Below are 19,903 nucleotides of genomic sequence, written 5' to 3' on the forward strand. Positions count from 1 at the left end.
TAAGAGAGATGATCTCTCAGAATGAAGCCTCCTCAAAGGGTCAACAATTCTTGTTAATACTCCTTGTATTGTTTTCAAAACCCTCCCCTGCTCAGACCCTGTTTTTTTTTAAGCAAGGAAAACCTGAACTACCCCCCCTGAACTGCTTGCTCTTGCAAAACTTCCAGCCTTTCCTTGTCTCCAGGCAAGTTTGTGAAACTGTTTTTGTTTTTTATTGCTGGGTAGATTTCCGGTAATAGATTGTGCCCTCAAGGCTTGCACCAATGAGCTGAGAGGAAGGCGGTTAGGGAGGGGGAGTTTTAGGCTGATGGAGGGTGCCCTTTCTCAAGAAAGCTAACAAAGAAATCTTTCTCTTTGCTACATCTGAGTCTCCAGAATTTACTGGTAAGGGTCTTCACGTCCCACACATGAGGAAGTAGATAATTTCAATTGATGCAGAGTAAAGTAGGCAGAACCAGAAGAATGACTTTACTATGACATCACTTATACAATGAACAATTTGATAAGTGTGCCATCAATGCTCTAAATGCTGATTAATCAACAACCAATCAACAAGCATCTATTAATCTGTGCCAAGCACTGTGTTAAATGAGAGGGATACAGAGAAAGGCAAAAAGGTGGTCCCTGAGCACAAGAAGAACATATTCTAATGCATAGACAAGATGCAAACAACTGTCTACACATAAACTGTATAGAGTGTAAATGGGAATTAATCCCAGAGGGAAGGCTCATTAAAAATACCAAACAGCACAGAGCCAAGAAGAGATTCCTAAAACACTCAAGTTAACAAATTATTAATAACTGGTTTTTGAGTCTGGTCACTCAACATGTTCTGTATACACAAAACTCTTCATCTCCTAGGGAAGCACAGAAGGAGAGACTTCATCAAATATTTGCTAAAAGCAAGGTAACTACGTATCTACAGCATTCTGCTTACCAGTCAAATAAACCTGTCAAAAAAAAAAATCAGGGGCAGATAGATGGTGCAGTGGATAGAGCACCGGCCCTGGATTCAGGAGGACCTGAGTTCAAATCCAGCCTCAGACACATAACACATACTAGCTGTGTGACCCTGGGCAAGTCACTTAACCCCACTGCATAGCCAAAAAAAAAAAATCAATTTAATCTGCGATGTCCTGCTTTTGATGAAGCCATGGTGGCACTAGATATCACTGCTTCTCCTTCTAGATGATCACAATCCCTTTAATGCCAGGTAATTGAAATTGACTTCACTAGCCTTTATTTTGCAGATCTCTTTATCTTTCTTTTTCTTTTGCAGGTCTCATTATCTTCCTTTTATTTTTTTTTAACTGCGACATTTGCCCTTCCCCAGACCTCCTAGTCTTCATGATCTGCCTTTTTTTGTTAAAGACCAAACCTGTTATTTCATTAACACAGACACTCTATGATTTTTCAGTTATCTCCCATCATTCATGATCTTCAAAAAATCATTGAAAGCAGTTCATATACCAATTCTTTCAGCATCCTGGAACATAGCTCATTTGGGTTTGTTAATTTGAAGTCATCAGGACAGCTAACTGCTCTAATAAACAGCTATTAGCCATTTCTTCTGTCCTTTCCAGTCCAATGGTATGGAAGTAAAAATATAAGCAAAATAAAAATTGAGTAGTTCTGCCTTCTCTCAGTTATCACTGACCTGTTTGTTTTGAGTAATGTTCTATTTTTCTCCCTGATATAATAACAATACAAAAAAAAATCACTATTAGCACACCTTGCCAACAGGCTCAAGCCATTCTTATCTGTAGGGCCAACTGCATTACTCTTAAATGACTATGACACACAGCTATATTCATTCTTGCTTGTTTCTTCTGAACATATCCTCAAAAAATCTAATTTAGTTCATCACTTCCCTACATGTAAACATTCCCTCTTTTCTTTCTTATCAAAACTGCTTCTCTTACAGCCCTCAGAATTTGATTTTTGAGAGTTCCCATCCCCCTTAGCTAACTTCACATAAGGAATTTTAGCTCAAGGCATCCTCTCACCTGTAAAAATCTGGGATGCATGTCAACTTTCCTCACCTTTCCTACCTGGAATAATCATTTCTCCTCAAGGTTACCACTGTTTCTACTTTATCAGATTGTTGTCTTCATTTTTAGTAAGAATCAAGTCAAGAACAGCAAATTCCTCTTCTTCCTCTATCTTTTTAAGGATGAAATTATTATCATGACAAGCCAAGAAGCTATCAAAACAAGTTTGTGTAAGACTAAAAAAGTTGACTGTCATCTTTTGAGAATATCCAGAAAAACATTTTGGGAGAACAGAGTTTTTGTGGACAACAGTATGGTACAGTAGAAAGAACACTGGTCCTGGAACCTGATGACCTGAGTTTAAATCTAGCCTATGATACTTATTGCTACCTGTGTGACCTTGGGCAAATCACCCCAAACTGAGAGGTCGGATTCTGTTGTGTCTATTCGCAAGAGTGTGATTCTGATCCTACAATGCTACTATACATAAATGAGTGAATGAATGAAAGAAAGAAAGAAAGAAAGAAAGAAAGAAAGAAAGAAAGAAAGAAAGAAAGAAAGAAAGAAATGCCTGTTAAACAAGCACTCCCCGAGATTCTCTCTTTGTATAATACTCTCTCAACTGGGTAATTCACATGCCCATGGCTTCAACTACCTCTTCTACGTACATGATTTACAAATTTATATATACTGTGCTAACTTCTGTCTTCAGCTCTAGCCCCATCTTTCCTCCTTAAAAAATTTGGGAGGAAAAAATAAATACATGCATTATCTTTTCCTCCTCTTGTCTCCCTAATAGAACAATTAAAAAAAAAACTCTTAAAAATAAATACACATAATTCAGCAAAACAAACTGCCACACTGGCCATATAAAAATATGCACGACTCATTCTGTATTTTAAGTCCATCACCTCTCTGGCAACAAGTGAGTGGCATGATTCATCTTCAGTCCTCTAGATTCAGGGTTTATCATTTTATTAATTAGAGTTCTAAAGGCTCTCAAGGGGCAGCTAAGTGGCACAGTAGATAGAGTGCCAGACCTGAAGTCAAGAAGACTCTGAGTTCAAATGTGGCCTTAGACACTACCAATTTTCTACTCAGCTCTGTTTTTTTCATCAAGAATGCTTGAAAGTCCTCTATTTCACTGAATGTCCATTTCCAATGTCCAATCCCCTGAAGGATTATACTCAGTTTTGCTGGGTAGATAATCCTATCTCCTCTGACCTCTGTAATATTATATTCCAAGCCCTCCAGTCCCTTAAAGTAGAAGATGCTAAATCTTGTGTTACCCTGAATTGCATTTCCACAATACTTGAATTGTTTCTTTCTGGCTGCTTGTAATATTTTCTCTTTGACCTGGGAATTCTGGAATTTAGCTATAATATTACTAGGAGTTTTCCTTTGGGGATCTCTTTCAGGAGGCGATTGGTGGATTTTTTCCATTTCTATTTCACTCTCTGGTCTTGGAGTATCAGTAGTTTTCCTTGATAATTTCTTGAAATATGATGTTTAGGCTCTTTTTTTGATCATCGCTTTCAGGTAGTCCAATAATTTTTAAATTATCTCTCTTGGATTTATTTTCTAAGTCAGTTGTTTTCCCAATAAGATATTTCACATTGTCCTCTAGTTTTTCACTTTTTTTTTTTTAACAATTTCTTGATTTCTCATGAAGTCATTAGCTTCCATTTGATCCATTCTGATTTTTAAGGAAGTATTTTCTTCACTGAGCTTTTGGACTTCCTTTCCCACTTGGCCAAATCTACTTTTGAAGGCATTCTTCTCCTCATTGGCTTTTTGGACCTCTTTTGCCATTTGGGTTAGGCTATTTTTAAAGGTATTATTTTCTTCAGTATTTTTTTGTGTCTCCTTTAGCAAGCTATTAACTTGTTTTTCATGATTTTCTTGCATCACTTGCATTTCTCTTCCCAGTTTTTCCTCTACTTCTCTTGCCTGCTTCTCAAAATCCTTTTTGAGCTCTTCCATGGCCTGGGACTGATTCATATTTTTTCTTGAAGGGTTTGGATGTAGTTTTGACTTTGCTGTCTTCTTCTGGTTGTATGTTTTGATCTTCTTTATCATCGAAGTAAGATTCTATGGTGTGACTTTTTTTGTGCTGTTTGCGCATGATCTCAGCCAATTACTTGAATTTTAAACTCTTTGTTAAGGTAGGGGTCTGCTTCCAGTGTGGAGAAGGTACTGTCCCAAGCTTCAGGAGCTTTGTGCAGGTGTTTTCAGAGATAAAATATGAGATGTCTTAGACTCAACATGTCTAAAACCAAACTTTCAGTTTCCCTCAAAACTCAGCCCTCTTCTGAACTTCTCTGTTACTGTGGAAGGCACTGCCATCCTCTCGTTTGCTCAGCGTCACCCTCAACTCCTCATTCTTACTCACAAGATACATCCAATCAATTGTCAAGTTCTGTAGCTTCTCTCTTAAATAACTCTCAGATCCATCCCTACTTCTCCACTCACACGGCTACCACCCTAGTTCAGACCCTTGTCACCTCTCTCCTAGACTATTCCATATAGCCTAATTATATTCTATCCAGTGCTTCTAAAAATGTGGGTCACAACAGTAAAAGGTTTCTGAGCCCGCAGTGACCAAAAATTAATTAAAAATCAAAAACATAATGGATCTAAAACATTTCTGGCAGTGCTTGCTGTGTTGCATCCACAACTTTACCACAGCCTTGGTTCTAAAGCATGTGCACTTTGCATGAGCATGCCTTCGGGCCACAAAGGCAAAAGGGGGTGGAGAATGGAAAAAGTTTAAGAAGCCCTGTAGCTATAGCTTCCCATGCAGCAGAGAGACATCCCTGCCTCAAGTCTCTACCTTCTCCAACCTATCCTCCACAAAGCAGCCAAATTGATTTTCCTAAAGCATGGGTCTGACTATGTCATTCCTCTACTTAACAAAATTCAGTGGCTCTCTGGATCACGGCATCAACCACAAAGCCCTCTGTTTGGCATCTAAATCTCTTTATGAGCTGACCCACTTTCCTACTTTCCTTGTCCTCTTAAAAATTATTCTCCCCTTACTCTGCAATCCAGCCACATTCCCTCCTCCCTTCCCTCTGGTGGATTCCCTGGTTTCCTTCAGCCTCAGCTCAAGTGCCAAGTTTTACATGTAGCCTTTCCTGCTTCCATTCCTCACCCACAACTCTGTTGTTAGTACTTCCCTCCCATAGTCACTTTTTATTCATATTATATATTCTGTATATATGTTTTATGCATATGTGTTGTCTCCTCCATTTAAAAGTAAGGGGGCAAGGACTATTTCACTTTTGTCTCTGTTTTCCCTGACACAGTGTTTGGCCCATAGAAAGTACTTAATAAATGCTGACGGACTAATTTCCTTCAAAACAAGCTTCTGGCTTTCTGACAGTATAACCATCCTCCAATCATACGGTATTAAGAGTTTATAGTCATCTTTCACACCTTCCTCTTCTCTGACCCCACATATTTAACAACTTGTCAAACTGTGTTGATTCTACATCCAAAATATTTCTAGTGTTCATCTAATATTCCCTCTGACATCATTCTAATTTAGGCCCACAATACCTTTTGCTTAGTCTTATTAGTTTAGTCTATTAGTCTTCACCTTATTAGTCTAGTCTATTAGCTCAGACTTATAAGTCTAATACCTAATTTATTTTCCTCTAAACTTGCCCCTACTTCAATCTATCCTAAAAACTGCTGACACACTGATCTTCCTAGACCACAGATCCAATTAAGTCTCTACCCTACTCTAAAACCTTCAATTGCTCCTGAATAAAGTTAGAACTCTTTAACTTGTCATTTAAGGCCTTTAACACTCTTGCCTCAATCTTTACCTTTCCAATTTTATTTCCCACTATTCTCCTTCATGGATATGACCCACCATCCAAATTAAATTAGTCACCATTCCTGAATTCCTTCTTGTGCTTTTCCCTTCATGCCTGTTCCCTGAACCTAAAATATCCTTTTCTACCATCTGAGACATCCTTGAAAGCCCCAGGTACAAGCCCCTTCCTTGGTACCTCAGCCAGAAGTAATCACTTTTTCCAATTTTCATACCCATCTTTAGGCACTTGACACATTGCCATGATTACTGAGAACTATAAATATAGTAGCCTACAGGGAGAGATATTTATAGATATTGGGATAGGTTAGATGGTGGAGATGGAGATATATATATGATAGGGATTAGACGTGTGGCATGGAGAACTCCCAGGAGAAGAAACTCCTCCTACCACCGTAGGTGGGTACCTTTTCTAGGTCTTCTGACTCCAAAGCTATTGCTTCTTTTCTTCTCACCAAACTGTCTCTCATAGACTATCTTGTATTAGAATTCTTCGTACAGATTTTATATTCCTTAATGGGCTCTTTGAAAGTAGGACTTCGTGTGTTCTTCATCATTACACTCTCCACCAGAGCCTTGTATACAGTGAGCACTCAAATAGTTGCTGAATTAAACGAATCATCATGAATTCAATTGTTCTGCCTTTTCAGTAGATTAGCAGAAATGTTATCACTAGCTTCTTTTTTTATTTTTCTAATTTGCATATTCATCATTTTGTATAAGAAGATGTAAATAAAAGAAAAAATGAAATAAAGTAAAAATTACTCTGCTTCAGTCTGTATTCAAGTAATATCAGTTCTTTCTCTAGAGGCAGATAGCAAACTTCTTCATTAGTCCTTTGTGATTGTCTTGGATCATTATATTGCTGAGAATAGCTAAGTCATTCACAAAATTCTTCATAGAACAATACTATTGTTACTGTGCACAACATTCTCCTGGTTCTGTTCTTTCACTATGCATCAATTCATGTAAATCTTCCAAGTTCTTCTGAAATCATCCTGTTTGTCATTTCTTTTAGCACAATAATATTTCATTACAATCATACACCACAGCTTGTTTAGCCATTCCCCAATTGATGGGCATCCCTTTGATTTCCAATTCTTAGCTACCACAAAAAAGAGCTGCTATAAATATTTTTGTACAAATAGATCCTTTTTCCTTTTTTGGATGTCTTTAGGATTCAGACCTAGCAATGGTATTGCTAGATCAAAGGGCATATATAATTTTATAGCCCTTTGGGTATAATTTCCAAACTGCTCTCCAGAACGGCTGGATCAGTTCACAACTCCACCAACAATGCATTCATATCCCAGTTTTCTCACATCCCCTGACACATCCAACATTTTCCTATTTTGCCATATTAGCCACTCAGATAGTCATCATTAACTTCATAAAGCATTTAATTGAATATTTATCATCAACACATGAGAATAACACTCCTCTCTCCTCCCCCCCCCCCGCAAGAAAAAGTCAGTGTAGTTTTAAGTTTTCACAGCCTAAAATTACACTAAAATTTTTAGGACACTATAGATTGCTCTGTCAATAGACTACATAGTTATTTGTTGATATTAATATAGATATAGATAGGCATATATAGGCTTTATTTAGATATTTCTAGTAGAAATGGAAAGCAGTGGAAGGGAAGGAGAACCATTTTCTAAAAAATGAAATCAGAATTATACTTTCTTGAGGAAATGAATCAGTAAGCAGTTTAAGCAGGATAAAAAAAGATGAAATTTGAGCAAAGAAAAAGACAAACAGTAATATAATCTTTTACTTCAATAGGATTAAATGAAAAATAAGAGTAAAAAAATTCTCCAAAAACAATTAATATAAGCACACTTTACCAGATGGAAATTTTGAACAATCCTCCTTAAAGCAGTTTTTAAAATAGAAGAACACAATTAAATATACTCTATAACCTTTACTTTCATGGTAATATTATAGCACTTTTATTACATTTAAATGGCCTTTAAAAAAATGAAACAAAATGTACTTCTGACCTTTTTAAAAGGTCAAATAACAAGGATTCACTATTTCATTAACACACTAAAAGGTATTATGTAGTAACTTTAGCCTAACTTTATAGACATATACTACATGTACAGAAAAGAACAATCAGGAATTAGAGAGTTTGTTGAAAAGTGGTAAAACTATGATACTACAACAGTTTGTTCTATTACTTGAAAGAAAAAAGATCCCAAGTATTTTAAAGTGGTCAGCCAACTCTGCAACTAACTTCCAACCCAAGGAAATTCTCAAAAGCTGGCTCTTCTATGTTTCAAGGAGACATAAATTTGTTTCTATAATTCTACATTCGTAAGAAATCACTGTTTTTGGTCAGTGAGCAGGCTTGTGCTCTTCCCCATCCAATTCACTTAATAACAACATCAGTATTTAAAATAATGACCCCTCTAACACTCTGGCCCCTCCCCTCCTTAACTTCCTCACCTCCATTCCTGATACCCACCTACTTGGTGTAGTTATTCGCTAGACTTCACTATCACTCAAAAACATTCAAGTTCTGTTCTGGGCACCACAGTTTAGGAAAGACATTAATAAATTGAAGAATGGCCAAAGGAAGCCAACTCGAATGGTAAAAGGTTTTGAGTCCAAGCTATATGAGGCTCAATTCGAAGAGAAAGCTCAGAGAGAAATGGAAGCTATGTGCAAGGATTTCAGTGATTATCATATGGAAGATCAATTAGATTTGTTCTTTTTGGCCCCAAGAAGGTAGATATAGATTCAAACAGAATTTTAATATAAACCTTCTAACAATCAGAAGAAGCCCAAAGTGGAATGGGATGCCTACGGAGGAAGTAAGTAGGTCTTCCCCTCTTCCCCCAAAAGTGGATGGATGTATTATAGTAGGAAATCATTTTTAGAAATTAGATTAGAGAAGCACCAAGGTTTTTTTCTAATTGAAAAATCTGTGATTCTGTGATATTAAACTCCAAAATTCCCCTCCTGGACTATAACTTCCCATCATTCCACTTCTCCCATACTAATCCTAGCCCAGAATTTGTTCTTTGCTACACAAGAGTAATTGCTGATCTGCAGGTACAGACCAGAATGATGGCAGTGGCCAAAATCCCAAGAAAATGCCATCAGAATGCATACAGTTAGGTTTTATGGAGGTGAGGGGTTTTATTCACAGAGAACATCCTATGTGGAAGAGAGTTCAAGAGTTCATCCAATTAAAACCATGCCTGAGTGGGAATTCCATCTCCACATCATCTGCAACAAATTGTTTATAATCAGACATAATGGGAAGTATTAACTTAAATCTGCTAGTCTTTACTGTCCAAAGTCTTTCTATAAAACTGAAATAAAATGGTGGGCATTACCACTTTTCCATAAATTCTACATATTTTGATAAAAATGAGTCAAAATATATCTAAAAAGTTAATTTATTTCTTAAATTTCCAGGTTAGTATATAGAAAAATTCATGATAGGTGGTATATGAACATAATGGGATTTTTTTTGCCAAAGAAACAACAAATATGAAGAATTCAGAGGCACAGGACACATTAATTGATGCAGCATGAAATTTAACCAGGAAAACAATATACACAATGACATCAACAGAATCAGAAAGAACAATAAAATGAAATTCAATGCCATAATCATTTAGGATGAGCAAGCTTGGTCTTTTCTAGAGCATGGATGAGAAAATGCCTCTCTCTCTCCCTTCTCTGCAGCGGAGGGGAGAGGCTATGCCTGTGGAATATCAAATATTCTATCAGACATAGGTGATGTGTTTGCTGGTTTTACTATACTGCTCCCCTCCCCCTTTCTTTTTTTATCTTTGTCAAGTCAACAAGAATTTATTAAGCACCAATTATTGTGCCTGGCACTGTGCTAAGAACTAAGGAAAACTGTTCAGAAAAGAACATGATGTAAAACGGAAGACATCAATAATAATGAGGATTTTTTTTTAAAGGAAAACAGGTGATAGAATTCAAGATGCTAGATTTGGAAAAGACCTGAGAGATCATCTCATTTAACCCTTTTATTTTATGGAGGAGGACACGGAGGAGAAGAGGGGTTAAGTCAATTCTAGAAAAGTACCTTCACTCCATGTATATTAAGAACTTTGGGGATACTAACAGACCTATTTTTTTAACCTTCGCTATCGATGACAGTAAAATGGAAATAACATTGTACAGTATGTGATGACATGTTTATCGATCCCTGAGTGGTCCTTCTACCACTGATGTAATGTACAATACATTACATAATATATATTTTAGTCACAACAAAGATTATAGAATATAGAACCTTAAGTGACCTTAGAGATTGATGAATTTAACACCTTCAACACTAATATGAGGAAACTGAGAACTAGAGAGATTAAGTGGCCTTGTCCAAGGTCACACTGGACTCTGAATTTGAACACAAATCTTCCAAGTCCAAATACAATTCTCTTTGTTTGTCTGACTTCATCCCTATAAAAATAAGCAGAATATTTTGACAGGTCCTCCTAAGTAAATAAGTATCATTTATTATCCACAATCTCTTAACTGCTAATTCCAATAACTATTTCTCCATTCTTATCCTTCTTGACCGTTTTCAACCAGTCTTGCCCTCCTGGACACTCTTATCTCTTCAATTCTTTAACACTGCTTTCTCTTGGTCCTCCTACCTGCCTATTGGTTCCTTCTCGGTCTCCTTTGTTGACTGTCATCCTGCTACTGCCCACTGGGTGTAAGTGAGCATCCCCCAAGGCTCTGTCTTGAGTTTTCTTGATTTCTTTCTCCATACTCCCTGGGTGATCATATTAGTTCCCACGGGTTCCATCATCATTCCTATAAGGATGACCTCCAAATCTATCTAGCCTTTATCTCACTCCTGAACTCCAGGCTGTCACCTGAACACCTTCATCTGCATGTCCCACATGCATCTCAAACTCAACATATTCCACCACAAACCTGCCCTTTGCCAATTTTTTCTCCCAACTTCCCCATTTCTATTGAGGGCATCACTATCCTTTCAGTCACCCAATTCACAACTTGAAGTGTTCTGGACTCTCTCCTTCATCCTCCCATCTCTATGCAATCAGCTGCTGAGCCTTGTTGATCCTGCCTCTACATCTCTCACATCCACCCCCTTCTGTCCAATCTCACAGCTTCTGTCCAAGTTCATGCCCTTCTCACCCTGCCTCCTGCAGTACCTCCCTAACTCCGGTCCCTTTCTCATTCACCCGTCCTCCACAAAGCAATCAAACTGATGTTCCTAACACAGACACCTGACAATGACAACCCTATTCGAAGATCTTTAATGGCTTCCTATCACTTCTCAGATAAACCATAAAATATTTGGTCTGGCATTTAAAGTCTTTCTCAACGGGGCTCCTGCCCACTTCTCTAGTCTTATTTCATGTTCTCCCACCTCAGGTGTTCTCCATTCCAGTCAAATGAGCCATCTCGTCTTTCCTTGGCACAGTATTCCATATCCTGTCTTGGTGCTTTTACAAGTGGTCTTCCAGGTCTGGGGCGCATCCTCTTCTCAGCTACATCTGTACAATGCCTCACTTCTTCCACGATCTGGGGTCATTTCCTACACAAGGCCTTGCCAATACAACTCAGTTAATCATACTCTCTATCCTGAAATTATTTTGCAAATCCTATTTTCTTACTCATGGATATGTTGTAACCTGCTCAGTAGCTGTGGGCAGGGACTGCTTTGTTTGTGTTTGTTTTTTATACAGAACATGTACATGATAAGGACTTAAGTTTTTTTAACTTAAATATTTATTTAGTGAAATAGTTACTTAGGGACCATGCGGATGGACAAGGAGTTTGCAACTTAGTAGGGCAAAGATCATACACACAAATGACCATAATGCAAAGCAATACGCAGCAAGCACCAGGAGAAAGTAACAAAGAGCTATCTAGGTTCAGAGGAAGAAGAGATCACTTTTGCTGCAAGGGGATTGGATCCTGGAGGATGTGATATTACAGCTGGAAAGCAAACTAGAATGTGATGTCACTTTCAATTCCTAAAATCAGCATAAAGGTGTAACCTTTAAGTAATCCTTCCTAGATAATAGAACTAGGTAAAATAGCTATCACTACTAAAATAATAATGATTATTTTTATTATTTTAAATTATTATTATTATAAAACTTTGAGGCTGACAATGCACTTTGCATACATTATCATTTGATCTTTACAACATGTGACATGTGTGCTATTATACTCTTAATTTACAGATGGAGAAACTGAGGATGAAGTGTGGATAGAGCATTCAAATTCTGCTTCTCCTAACTTTAAGTCCAGAGTCTATCTACCACGTGAGCCCCACATGAAACTGCTATCAATACTTGTATGCAAGCACAAAACTGCAAAATCTCAGAAATAGAGTTTTCAAAAGTAATCAAGCAGGAATCCCCTTTACAAGATGTTTATGACAAAATGCCATAAACATACACAATAGCTAGCACATACTTTAAACTTACTAAATGTTTAAGGGGGAAATGGGGGCAACTGTCTAAGTCCACAAGCCAATAAAGCTATTCTATTAGCAAGGATAGGCAAAAAGGGCAGTTAATGCACCTTGGATTCAATTATATTATTTCATATGTTGAATTGGGGCAACTAGGTGGTGCAGTGAAAGAGTACGCTGGGACTGGAGTCAGGAAGGCCTGAGTTCAAATTCAACCTTGGACATTTACTAGCTGTGTGACCTTGGGCAAGTCACTTAACCCTGTCTACTTCAGTTTCTCATCTGTAAAATGAGCTGGAAAGGGAAATGGTAAACCACTCCAGTATCTTTGCCAAGAAAACCTCAAATGGTGTCATGAAGAGTCGGACACAAATGAACAACAAATACAACAGCTCACATCTGTATAACACTAAACACTGTAAAGCCATATTCTTATTTGATGATGATCATGATAGCATTTATAGTGATTTACATAAAAAGCATTCAAAAGCCATTTACATGCTATCTCATTTGATCTGCCTAAGATGTGTGCACTATTATTATCATCCTCATTTTACAGATAAGGAAATTGAGGCACACAAAAGTAAGTACTTGCCCCAGACTCCCTAAGGAACTGAGGCCACATTAGAACTCAGGGCTTCCTAACTCCAAGTCCAGTACTGTGTCTCACAGCACCTAGTTCACATAGTTGTTGTAAGGATCAAATAAGATAATACTTGTCAAGCGCTTAGCTTAATGCCTGGTACATTGCAGGTGCTTAATAAATGCTTGTTCCCGTCCCTAGTTGCTTAGTAAACTCCTAGAGAGCAGGGGATCATTCATTTATTTAGCTGTGTTTGTTTTTCCCCAGCACTTAGCTCAGTGCCTGGCACACAGTAAGCGCTTAATAAATGCTTGTTCCCTTTCCTAAGGTAGAGAGCACAGCATAGTTTATTTCTTCGTGTTTGTAACCCCAGTGCCTAGCACAGTGCCTGGCACTTTTAATTAATGACGATGATTATTCCCATTTAATGGGTGAAAAGCCTGAGGCACAGAGAGGTTAGGTGACTCGTCTGGGGCCAGAGGCTATCCAGACTGTAAGTCCAGGGTTCTCCATCTGCTGCTCCAAGCAGCTTCTTGTCCTGCTTGAAAAGCAGCAGAAGCTCAGCTAGAAGTAGTGTCCAAGGGAGAGGGGGAGGGGATGGGGCGTGGAGGGGAGGCGGACCCGACCCTTTGGAACGTCCCGCTGGCTCTGATGTCACCGCACCTCCCCGGCGTCCCGCGCGCGCCTGGCGTGGCTCAACCCTAGCGCGGCGCTCACGTAGCTGCCTCTCGGTCCCGGGCCCCCAACCACCCGCCGCGGGCCGCCACAAAAGTGAATTCTCCCAATTCTTTAATACTCCCCAAACAAACTCAGGAGACCCTTTCTCCCCTGCACACTCCCCTTCACCACCGTTTATCCCCTCCACGTGACCCGGGGACCGATTCCCAAGGAGGTGGGTACCTGAGCTGAGATGAATCCCTCATAAATGGTTTTCTCTAGGTTCTGGGGAAGGAGAAGCGGGCACTGCCGCAGCAAAGCCGACTTGGCCGCGGCCATCCCGACCTGGCCGCGTTCGAGCTTTCTAGGAGGCGGCGGGACGTTTGAATCCGCTTTTGGCGGCCTCACTCCCCGCGCATGCGCAGTAACGTCAGGCGGAGCTGCTGCCGCCTCCACGGCTGTTATTGCGGAACATCCTGGAGCAGGTGACCAAGGGGCTTGGGGATTAGAGCTCGCCCGCCTCCTGGCCCAGCTCTACTGTCAGTCGTAACCACGTGGGCAGCTTGCAGATGATGATGAAGAGCCGATTCACTGAGCAGCCTCAGGAGTTTGGTGGGGGAAGGCTGGTGATTTCATTTACTGGCATAGGTTCAGTAATCATACAGCTAGCCAACTCCCAAATCTATGTGTCTAGCCCAATTTTCCCTTCAAACCATTCTCTAGAGCTGTGGTGAGAAACTCAAATAGAAAAGAGGGGCCACTAAACCAGATATGAGGATCTCTGTGCCTGCATAGTGACTTAGAAAACCATATATTCACATTATCTATGTTCTCTTGTATTTTTACTTATTTTGCCAAATATTTTCCGAATACAATTTAGTCTGATTCTACTTACTCCAACTGTGCTGTAGAGTAATCATGGATGGGATAGTATCTAGGACCCTGGCCTAGGCAGGAATACTTGGCTTCACATCCCAAGGCAAGCACTTAACTAGTTTTGTGACTCTGGGCAAATGCTTAACCTCTCCCCTCAGTTTTCTCATCTGTAAAATGAGGAAATTGGACTCAATGGGCTTTAATACTTCTTCCAGTGCTAAATCTATGATCTCTGACCAACTGCCTATTAGGTATGGCCAGTGAAAAAGAAGTTTGGCTCTAAAGTTGGAGAAACTGGGTTCAAATCCCACCTCTGTCAGTTAGTACCTACATGATGTTAGAGAAGCCAGTTAACCTCTTTTTCTTCAATTTTTTTTAGTCATTTGATTTTTTATTTTTGTTATTAATTTTTAGTTCTACTATGTTTATAGTTTTCCAAATATTAGCACTTAAATTCCTAATATAAATCCAACCTGGTTCTAGCATATAATATTTTTAGTAAGTTGTTATATGATCTTTGCTAATAATGTATTTAATATTTTTCTAACAAAATGAGACAATGCATGTAAAGTGCTATATAATCCTTAATGTGCTATATAAATGCTATTATTATCATTATTATTACATAATTTTCTTTACTTCATCTCTATCATTTTTTTTCTTACTTCATCTCTGTATTGTAGAAGAAAGTTGGGAGGATCCCTTCTTTTTTCTGTTTTAGAGCAGTTTATGTAATACTGAAATAAATTCTTCCTTGAATGTTTGATAATATTCACTTGTAAATCCATCTGGTCCTTTACTTTGGGAATTAATTTGTGGCTTATTCAATTTCTTTTTCTGATATTTAAATTTTCTATTTCTTGTTCTGTTATTCTGGGTATTTCATATATACACACACACACACACACACACACACACATATATTTTTTGTAGGATACTCCCCTTTAACAATAAATTAGTTGCCTCAAGGTACAGAACAAGAACACTAGTAAAACAAACATTGATAAAAATCAGCCTGTAAAAAAAAAAGTCTCTTGGATAAAATGTTGAAGAGAGACACAGACTATTCCAAAGGCTAGAAACAGAACTGCTCCTCATATGAATATAATGAGAGGACTGGTTTGAAGACAAGTTTTAAGACAGATGCCAATGACTGAGATAACACTGAACGCAGGGTATTGTGATCCATCAGTTCTTTTGCTTTTGACTGTTTAAAGGTTATTATAGCCAAGAAAAAAATAACAACAATGTAAATTACTAATGTTTATATAGCACTTACTGTGTGCCAGACAGCGTGCTAAGTACTTTACAATTATTATCTCATTTGGTCCTCACAACAACCCTGGGAGATAGGTACTATTATTATCCCTATTTTACAGATGAAGAAACTGAGGTAAATAGAGGTTAGGTAATTTGTCCAGGCTCACACAGCTAGTAAGTATCTGAGGCCAAATTTGAACTCAGATCATCCTGACTTCAGGCTGATGTTATACTCACTGCCTTCCAGATGGCTTGTAAATCAATTAACTTTTGGTTACTATAGAAAGACTATACAAAGACTTCTGGGGACATACATGACAAAAATTGAATCATTGAGTTTCATATCACAAATTAGAGATACTTATGAGGAAGCACTGATTCAAAGCACTAGAGAGAAGCTAGGGAAGGAGGTAGGCAGAAGAAAAAGAAGAGTAAGGAGTCTTAAGAAACCAGGGACAGGAGATGTAGAAGGTGAAAAGTGAAAATTTTGCTAGCTGACTCTTCAGCTGTTTTGCTGGGCACCTGCTGATTAGAAGAGAAGCATTGCTCAACCCAACTTGGAGAATAGCTGGGTCAGCTGAGTGTACTCTTCAGATACAATGTTAATTGAAGGAGATCTGACTCTTACGCCTGTGTACAGATGTAAGCACTATTGCTCTCCAGTGCCATCTACAGCCAGAGAGAGGAAACCCCTTCAAAGTGCCTAATTGCCATCTATTATCTTCTGTGAGTTAAGGAGGAAAAAAAAGGGAAAAGAAACCCATTTTTTCCATCTGTTTTGTTGTGAATTTTGATTACTGGAGAAAAGGCTTTGCTGATTGAAAAATGCAGAATCCTATTGAGTAAGGAGTTAGTTGGGTTTGTCTTCATTGCCCAGAATGTCAAACTGAGGAGTTTATAGCCCTCTGGCTTAAGGAGATTGCTTGTCACTGAACAGATATATTGTTGATATATTTTATGTTAATAAGAGCTTAGCAGTTTTTCAGCACTAAGGATAGCTATGAGCTAAAAGAGCTTGTCACTGATTCATTGGCTCAAGGGCAGAAGAGGAGCAGCTAATAGAGAAGTAGCTTTGTTGCCCCAAGTATGTAGATTTCTTTACTCATGTGCCTTTTTGCATTGGTGGGATAGTATAATCCAGGTTTATGGGTAGATTGTGAAGTTTTGATTATTCCTGCTTTTGCCTTATATTAAATAAATGTTATATTTTCTTACTGCTTTTGCCTCACTGTTTAGTAATAGTTATATGTTTGAGTCAGTAAGGATACTGTGAGTAATTAATTTTATGTAAGTAGGAATCATACAAATAGAGGCTTAGGAGCCACAGTGGTAGTAGTAATAGTATACCTAGCCTCTTTCATCCCTGTCTCACCCCCTTACATCATAGTTAATCCTAGAAAAGCTCAAGATATAGCTGTATGGGCCCATTATATTATGGTTAACCCTAGGAGAATTTAAGATATAGCATCATGGCCTACCCCATTGTGCAAACTCCAGAGCTGCCATATGAGTACAAGTCATCCTTGGGGGACAAGAGGGGAAGGGTTGGTCACCTTAACAAGGCCAGCCTACATGTTTAGTCATCAAGTTCATTTATTAACCATTGCATTGGAATTTAATCAGGCAAATATTTTTAAATAATTTATTTTTAATTACTTTTCTAAATTTTGATTTTTCATTTTTGATATTGATAGGTTGTTTCTTCTGGCTTTTAAAAATTGGACTAGCCGTGCAGAGCTAGCGGCGGCTGCGGCGGGCGGGGCCTTGGGGAGCCGGGCAGCCAGGAAGGAGCGCGGGGCGCAGCATATAGAGCAGAGTGCAGACCACGGGGACTCTCCTCATTTCTCCAGCCCTGATACGCTGCTGTACCAGGGGTCTGGTCAGGGCTGTATCTGCATCTGTCCTGAATAGGTCAGAGATCCGTTTGGAACAGCCCACTTCTAGTACCCCGCTCCAGCTGGCCCGTCGGGAGTTCCAAACCAGTGCTATTTCCCGGGACATCGACACAGCTGCCAAGTTCATTGGGGCGGGGGCCGCCATGGTTGGGGTGGCTGGCTCAGGGGCAGGTATCAGGACAGTGTTTGGCAGTTTAATCATCGGCTATGCCAGCAACCTGTCCCTCAAGCAGCAGCTCTTCTATGCCATCCTGGGCTTTGCCCTGTCTAAAGCTACGGGACTCTTCTGTTTGATGGTAGCCTTCCTCTTCCTCTTCGCCATGTGAGGCCTCTGTGGAGGGTCTCCTGCCTCCATCCCACTGCTTTGACTCCAGCCCCAAGACCCTTGCTGGAGTGTGCCGAGCTTTAACATTAAACACCATGTTTCTCTAACAAAAAAAAAATGGATTAGTTAGTTCATCTATTTTTTTCAAGTAACAATTACAGTTTTTTTAATCAACTAATTTTTATTTTCTTTCGATTTCGTTCATTTGTTGTTTGATTTTAAGGATTTATATATTCATGTTTAGTTGGGGTCATTTGACTAGTTTTATAGTTGTTGGGTTTTTCCCCCTCAGTTGCTTGCTCATTTGATTGATCTGTTCTTTCCCTCATTTATCCTGTCGGGAGTGCTGGAAAGACCTCTATTCCATTAAAAATCTATTTTTTTCCTGATAGGATTATATTCAGTAATGCAGGATAAGTTTTATTGTATTCTCTAATTTTTTCTTCTTTAAAGTGCTTTCTGCCAAGTCTTATTTGATCCTAATTTTGGTTCCTTAGTATTGGTTTCTTTTTTCCTTCTTCTTTCCTTACTGTTTTCCTTCCCTCTTTTCTTCCTTCTTCCTTCCTTCCTTCCTCTTTGTTTTTTTTTTCTTTGATCTAGACACCCTGGATTTTGGCTGTGACATTCCTCAGAGTTTAGAGATACACATTTTACCCTGTTATCATCATGGTACAGGTCCTTATCACTTCATTCTTAGACCATTGCAGTAGTCTGCTGGTTTTGCTGCTTGTCTTCCTGATTCAAGTCCCTCTAACTCTGGGCATTTTCACTGGCTGTCTCTCATGTCTGGACATTTCCTCCTCCTCATCTCAACCTTTTGGCTTCCCAGGCTTCCTGAAAGTCTCATCTAAAGTCCTACTTTCTATAGGAAGCTTTTTCTAGTTCTCAATCTTAATGCCTTCTCTCTCAAATTATCTCCAGTTTAATCTTGTTTGTACATGGTTGTGTGCATATTGTCTCCTCCATTCTTCCTTGAGAGCAAGTACTGTTTTGCTTTTCTTTGTATCCTCAAAATTTAGCACAGTGCTTAGCATATAATAGGTTTAATAAGTGCTTATTAATTTGATTTGCCTAAGGACTATCTTGGCTGTATCTCAATTTTTTATATGTTTCATTTTTGTCATTTTCTTTGAAATTATCTATTGTTTTTATGATTTGTTCTTTGACCCATCAATTCTTCAGGATTTTGTTAGTCTCTAAATTAGTATGAAGCCTTTCCTTAAAAGTCTTCTATTGATTATCATTTTATTATGTTGGGGTAAGTAAAGAATGTGTTTAATATTTCTACTTTTCTACCTGTGTTTATAAAAATTTTGAGCCCTAAATATGGTTAATTAGAGATAGCTACCTGGCACAGTAGATTGAGTGCTGGTCAGGAAACAGAAATATATATATTTACCTTCCTATTTCCATTTAGTAAGTTCTAGAAAAATATTGTATCTGAAATTTTATATATATCCTTAATTTCCTTCTTGTTTATCTTTTTGTTTGATTTGTCTTAGTCTGAGAAGGCACATTGAAAGCCAGCTCTTATAGTTTGTCTGTCTCTGTAATTTGATGAACTTTTAAGTACTTAGATAGTATTCCATTCCATACGTGTATAGTAAGTGATATTATTTGATCATCTTTGCTGCTTTTAAATATAATATTTCCCTGTTTATCTCTTTTAACCATGTTTGGTTTTACTATTGCATTTATTGAGCTCATGTGTTACCTCTGCTTTTTTCTCAGGTCACCAAAAACATAATAAATTCTTTACTAGTATCTCATTTTAAGTCTGTGTGAATCATTATGTTTCAATACTTTTTTTTTGTATGTTCAAGTTTTTTCTTGTAAACAATATATTGTTGGATTCTGCTTTCTTATCTATTGTGCTTTTCCTTTTTTATGTGCAAGTTACCCGTTCACATTCACAGTTATGGTTGTGTTAATTGTGTATCTCTCTCCATCATATACTGTGATATTTTTTTTCTTACCCTCTGCCCCTATACTTAAAAAAAGTGATTGTTTAACAGCTGGCATGTGAT

General features: G+C 38.4%; 1 protein-coding gene and 1 pseudogene across 1 annotated transcript in view; one reads left to right on the top strand and one right to left on the bottom strand.

Annotated features, from left to right (window-relative positions):
• FANCL (FA complementation group L) overlaps positions 1–13,951 on the bottom strand; it is an 82,380-nt gene extending 68,429 nt beyond the window's left edge. Inside the window, exon 1 of the mRNA XM_020996216.2 lies at positions 13,764–13,951. Coding sequence (XP_020851875.1) covers positions 13,764–13,859 — 96 coding nt within the window. The 5' untranslated portion in view covers positions 13,860–13,951. The remainder of the gene's footprint in view (positions 1–13,763) is intronic.
• Positions 13,938–17,986, top strand: LOC110215082 (ATP synthase F(0) complex subunit C1, mitochondrial pseudogene; annotated as a pseudogene).
• The last annotated feature ends 1,917 nt before the right edge of the window (positions 17,987–19,903 follow it).

Source organism: Phascolarctos cinereus, unplaced genomic scaffold, assembly GCF_003287225.1.
Source record: "Phascolarctos cinereus isolate Bilbo 61053 unplaced genomic scaffold, phaCin_HiC Scaffold_2;HRSCAF=192, whole genome shotgun sequence".
Taxonomy (NCBI): Eukaryota; Metazoa; Chordata; class Mammalia; order Diprotodontia; family Phascolarctidae; genus Phascolarctos; species Phascolarctos cinereus.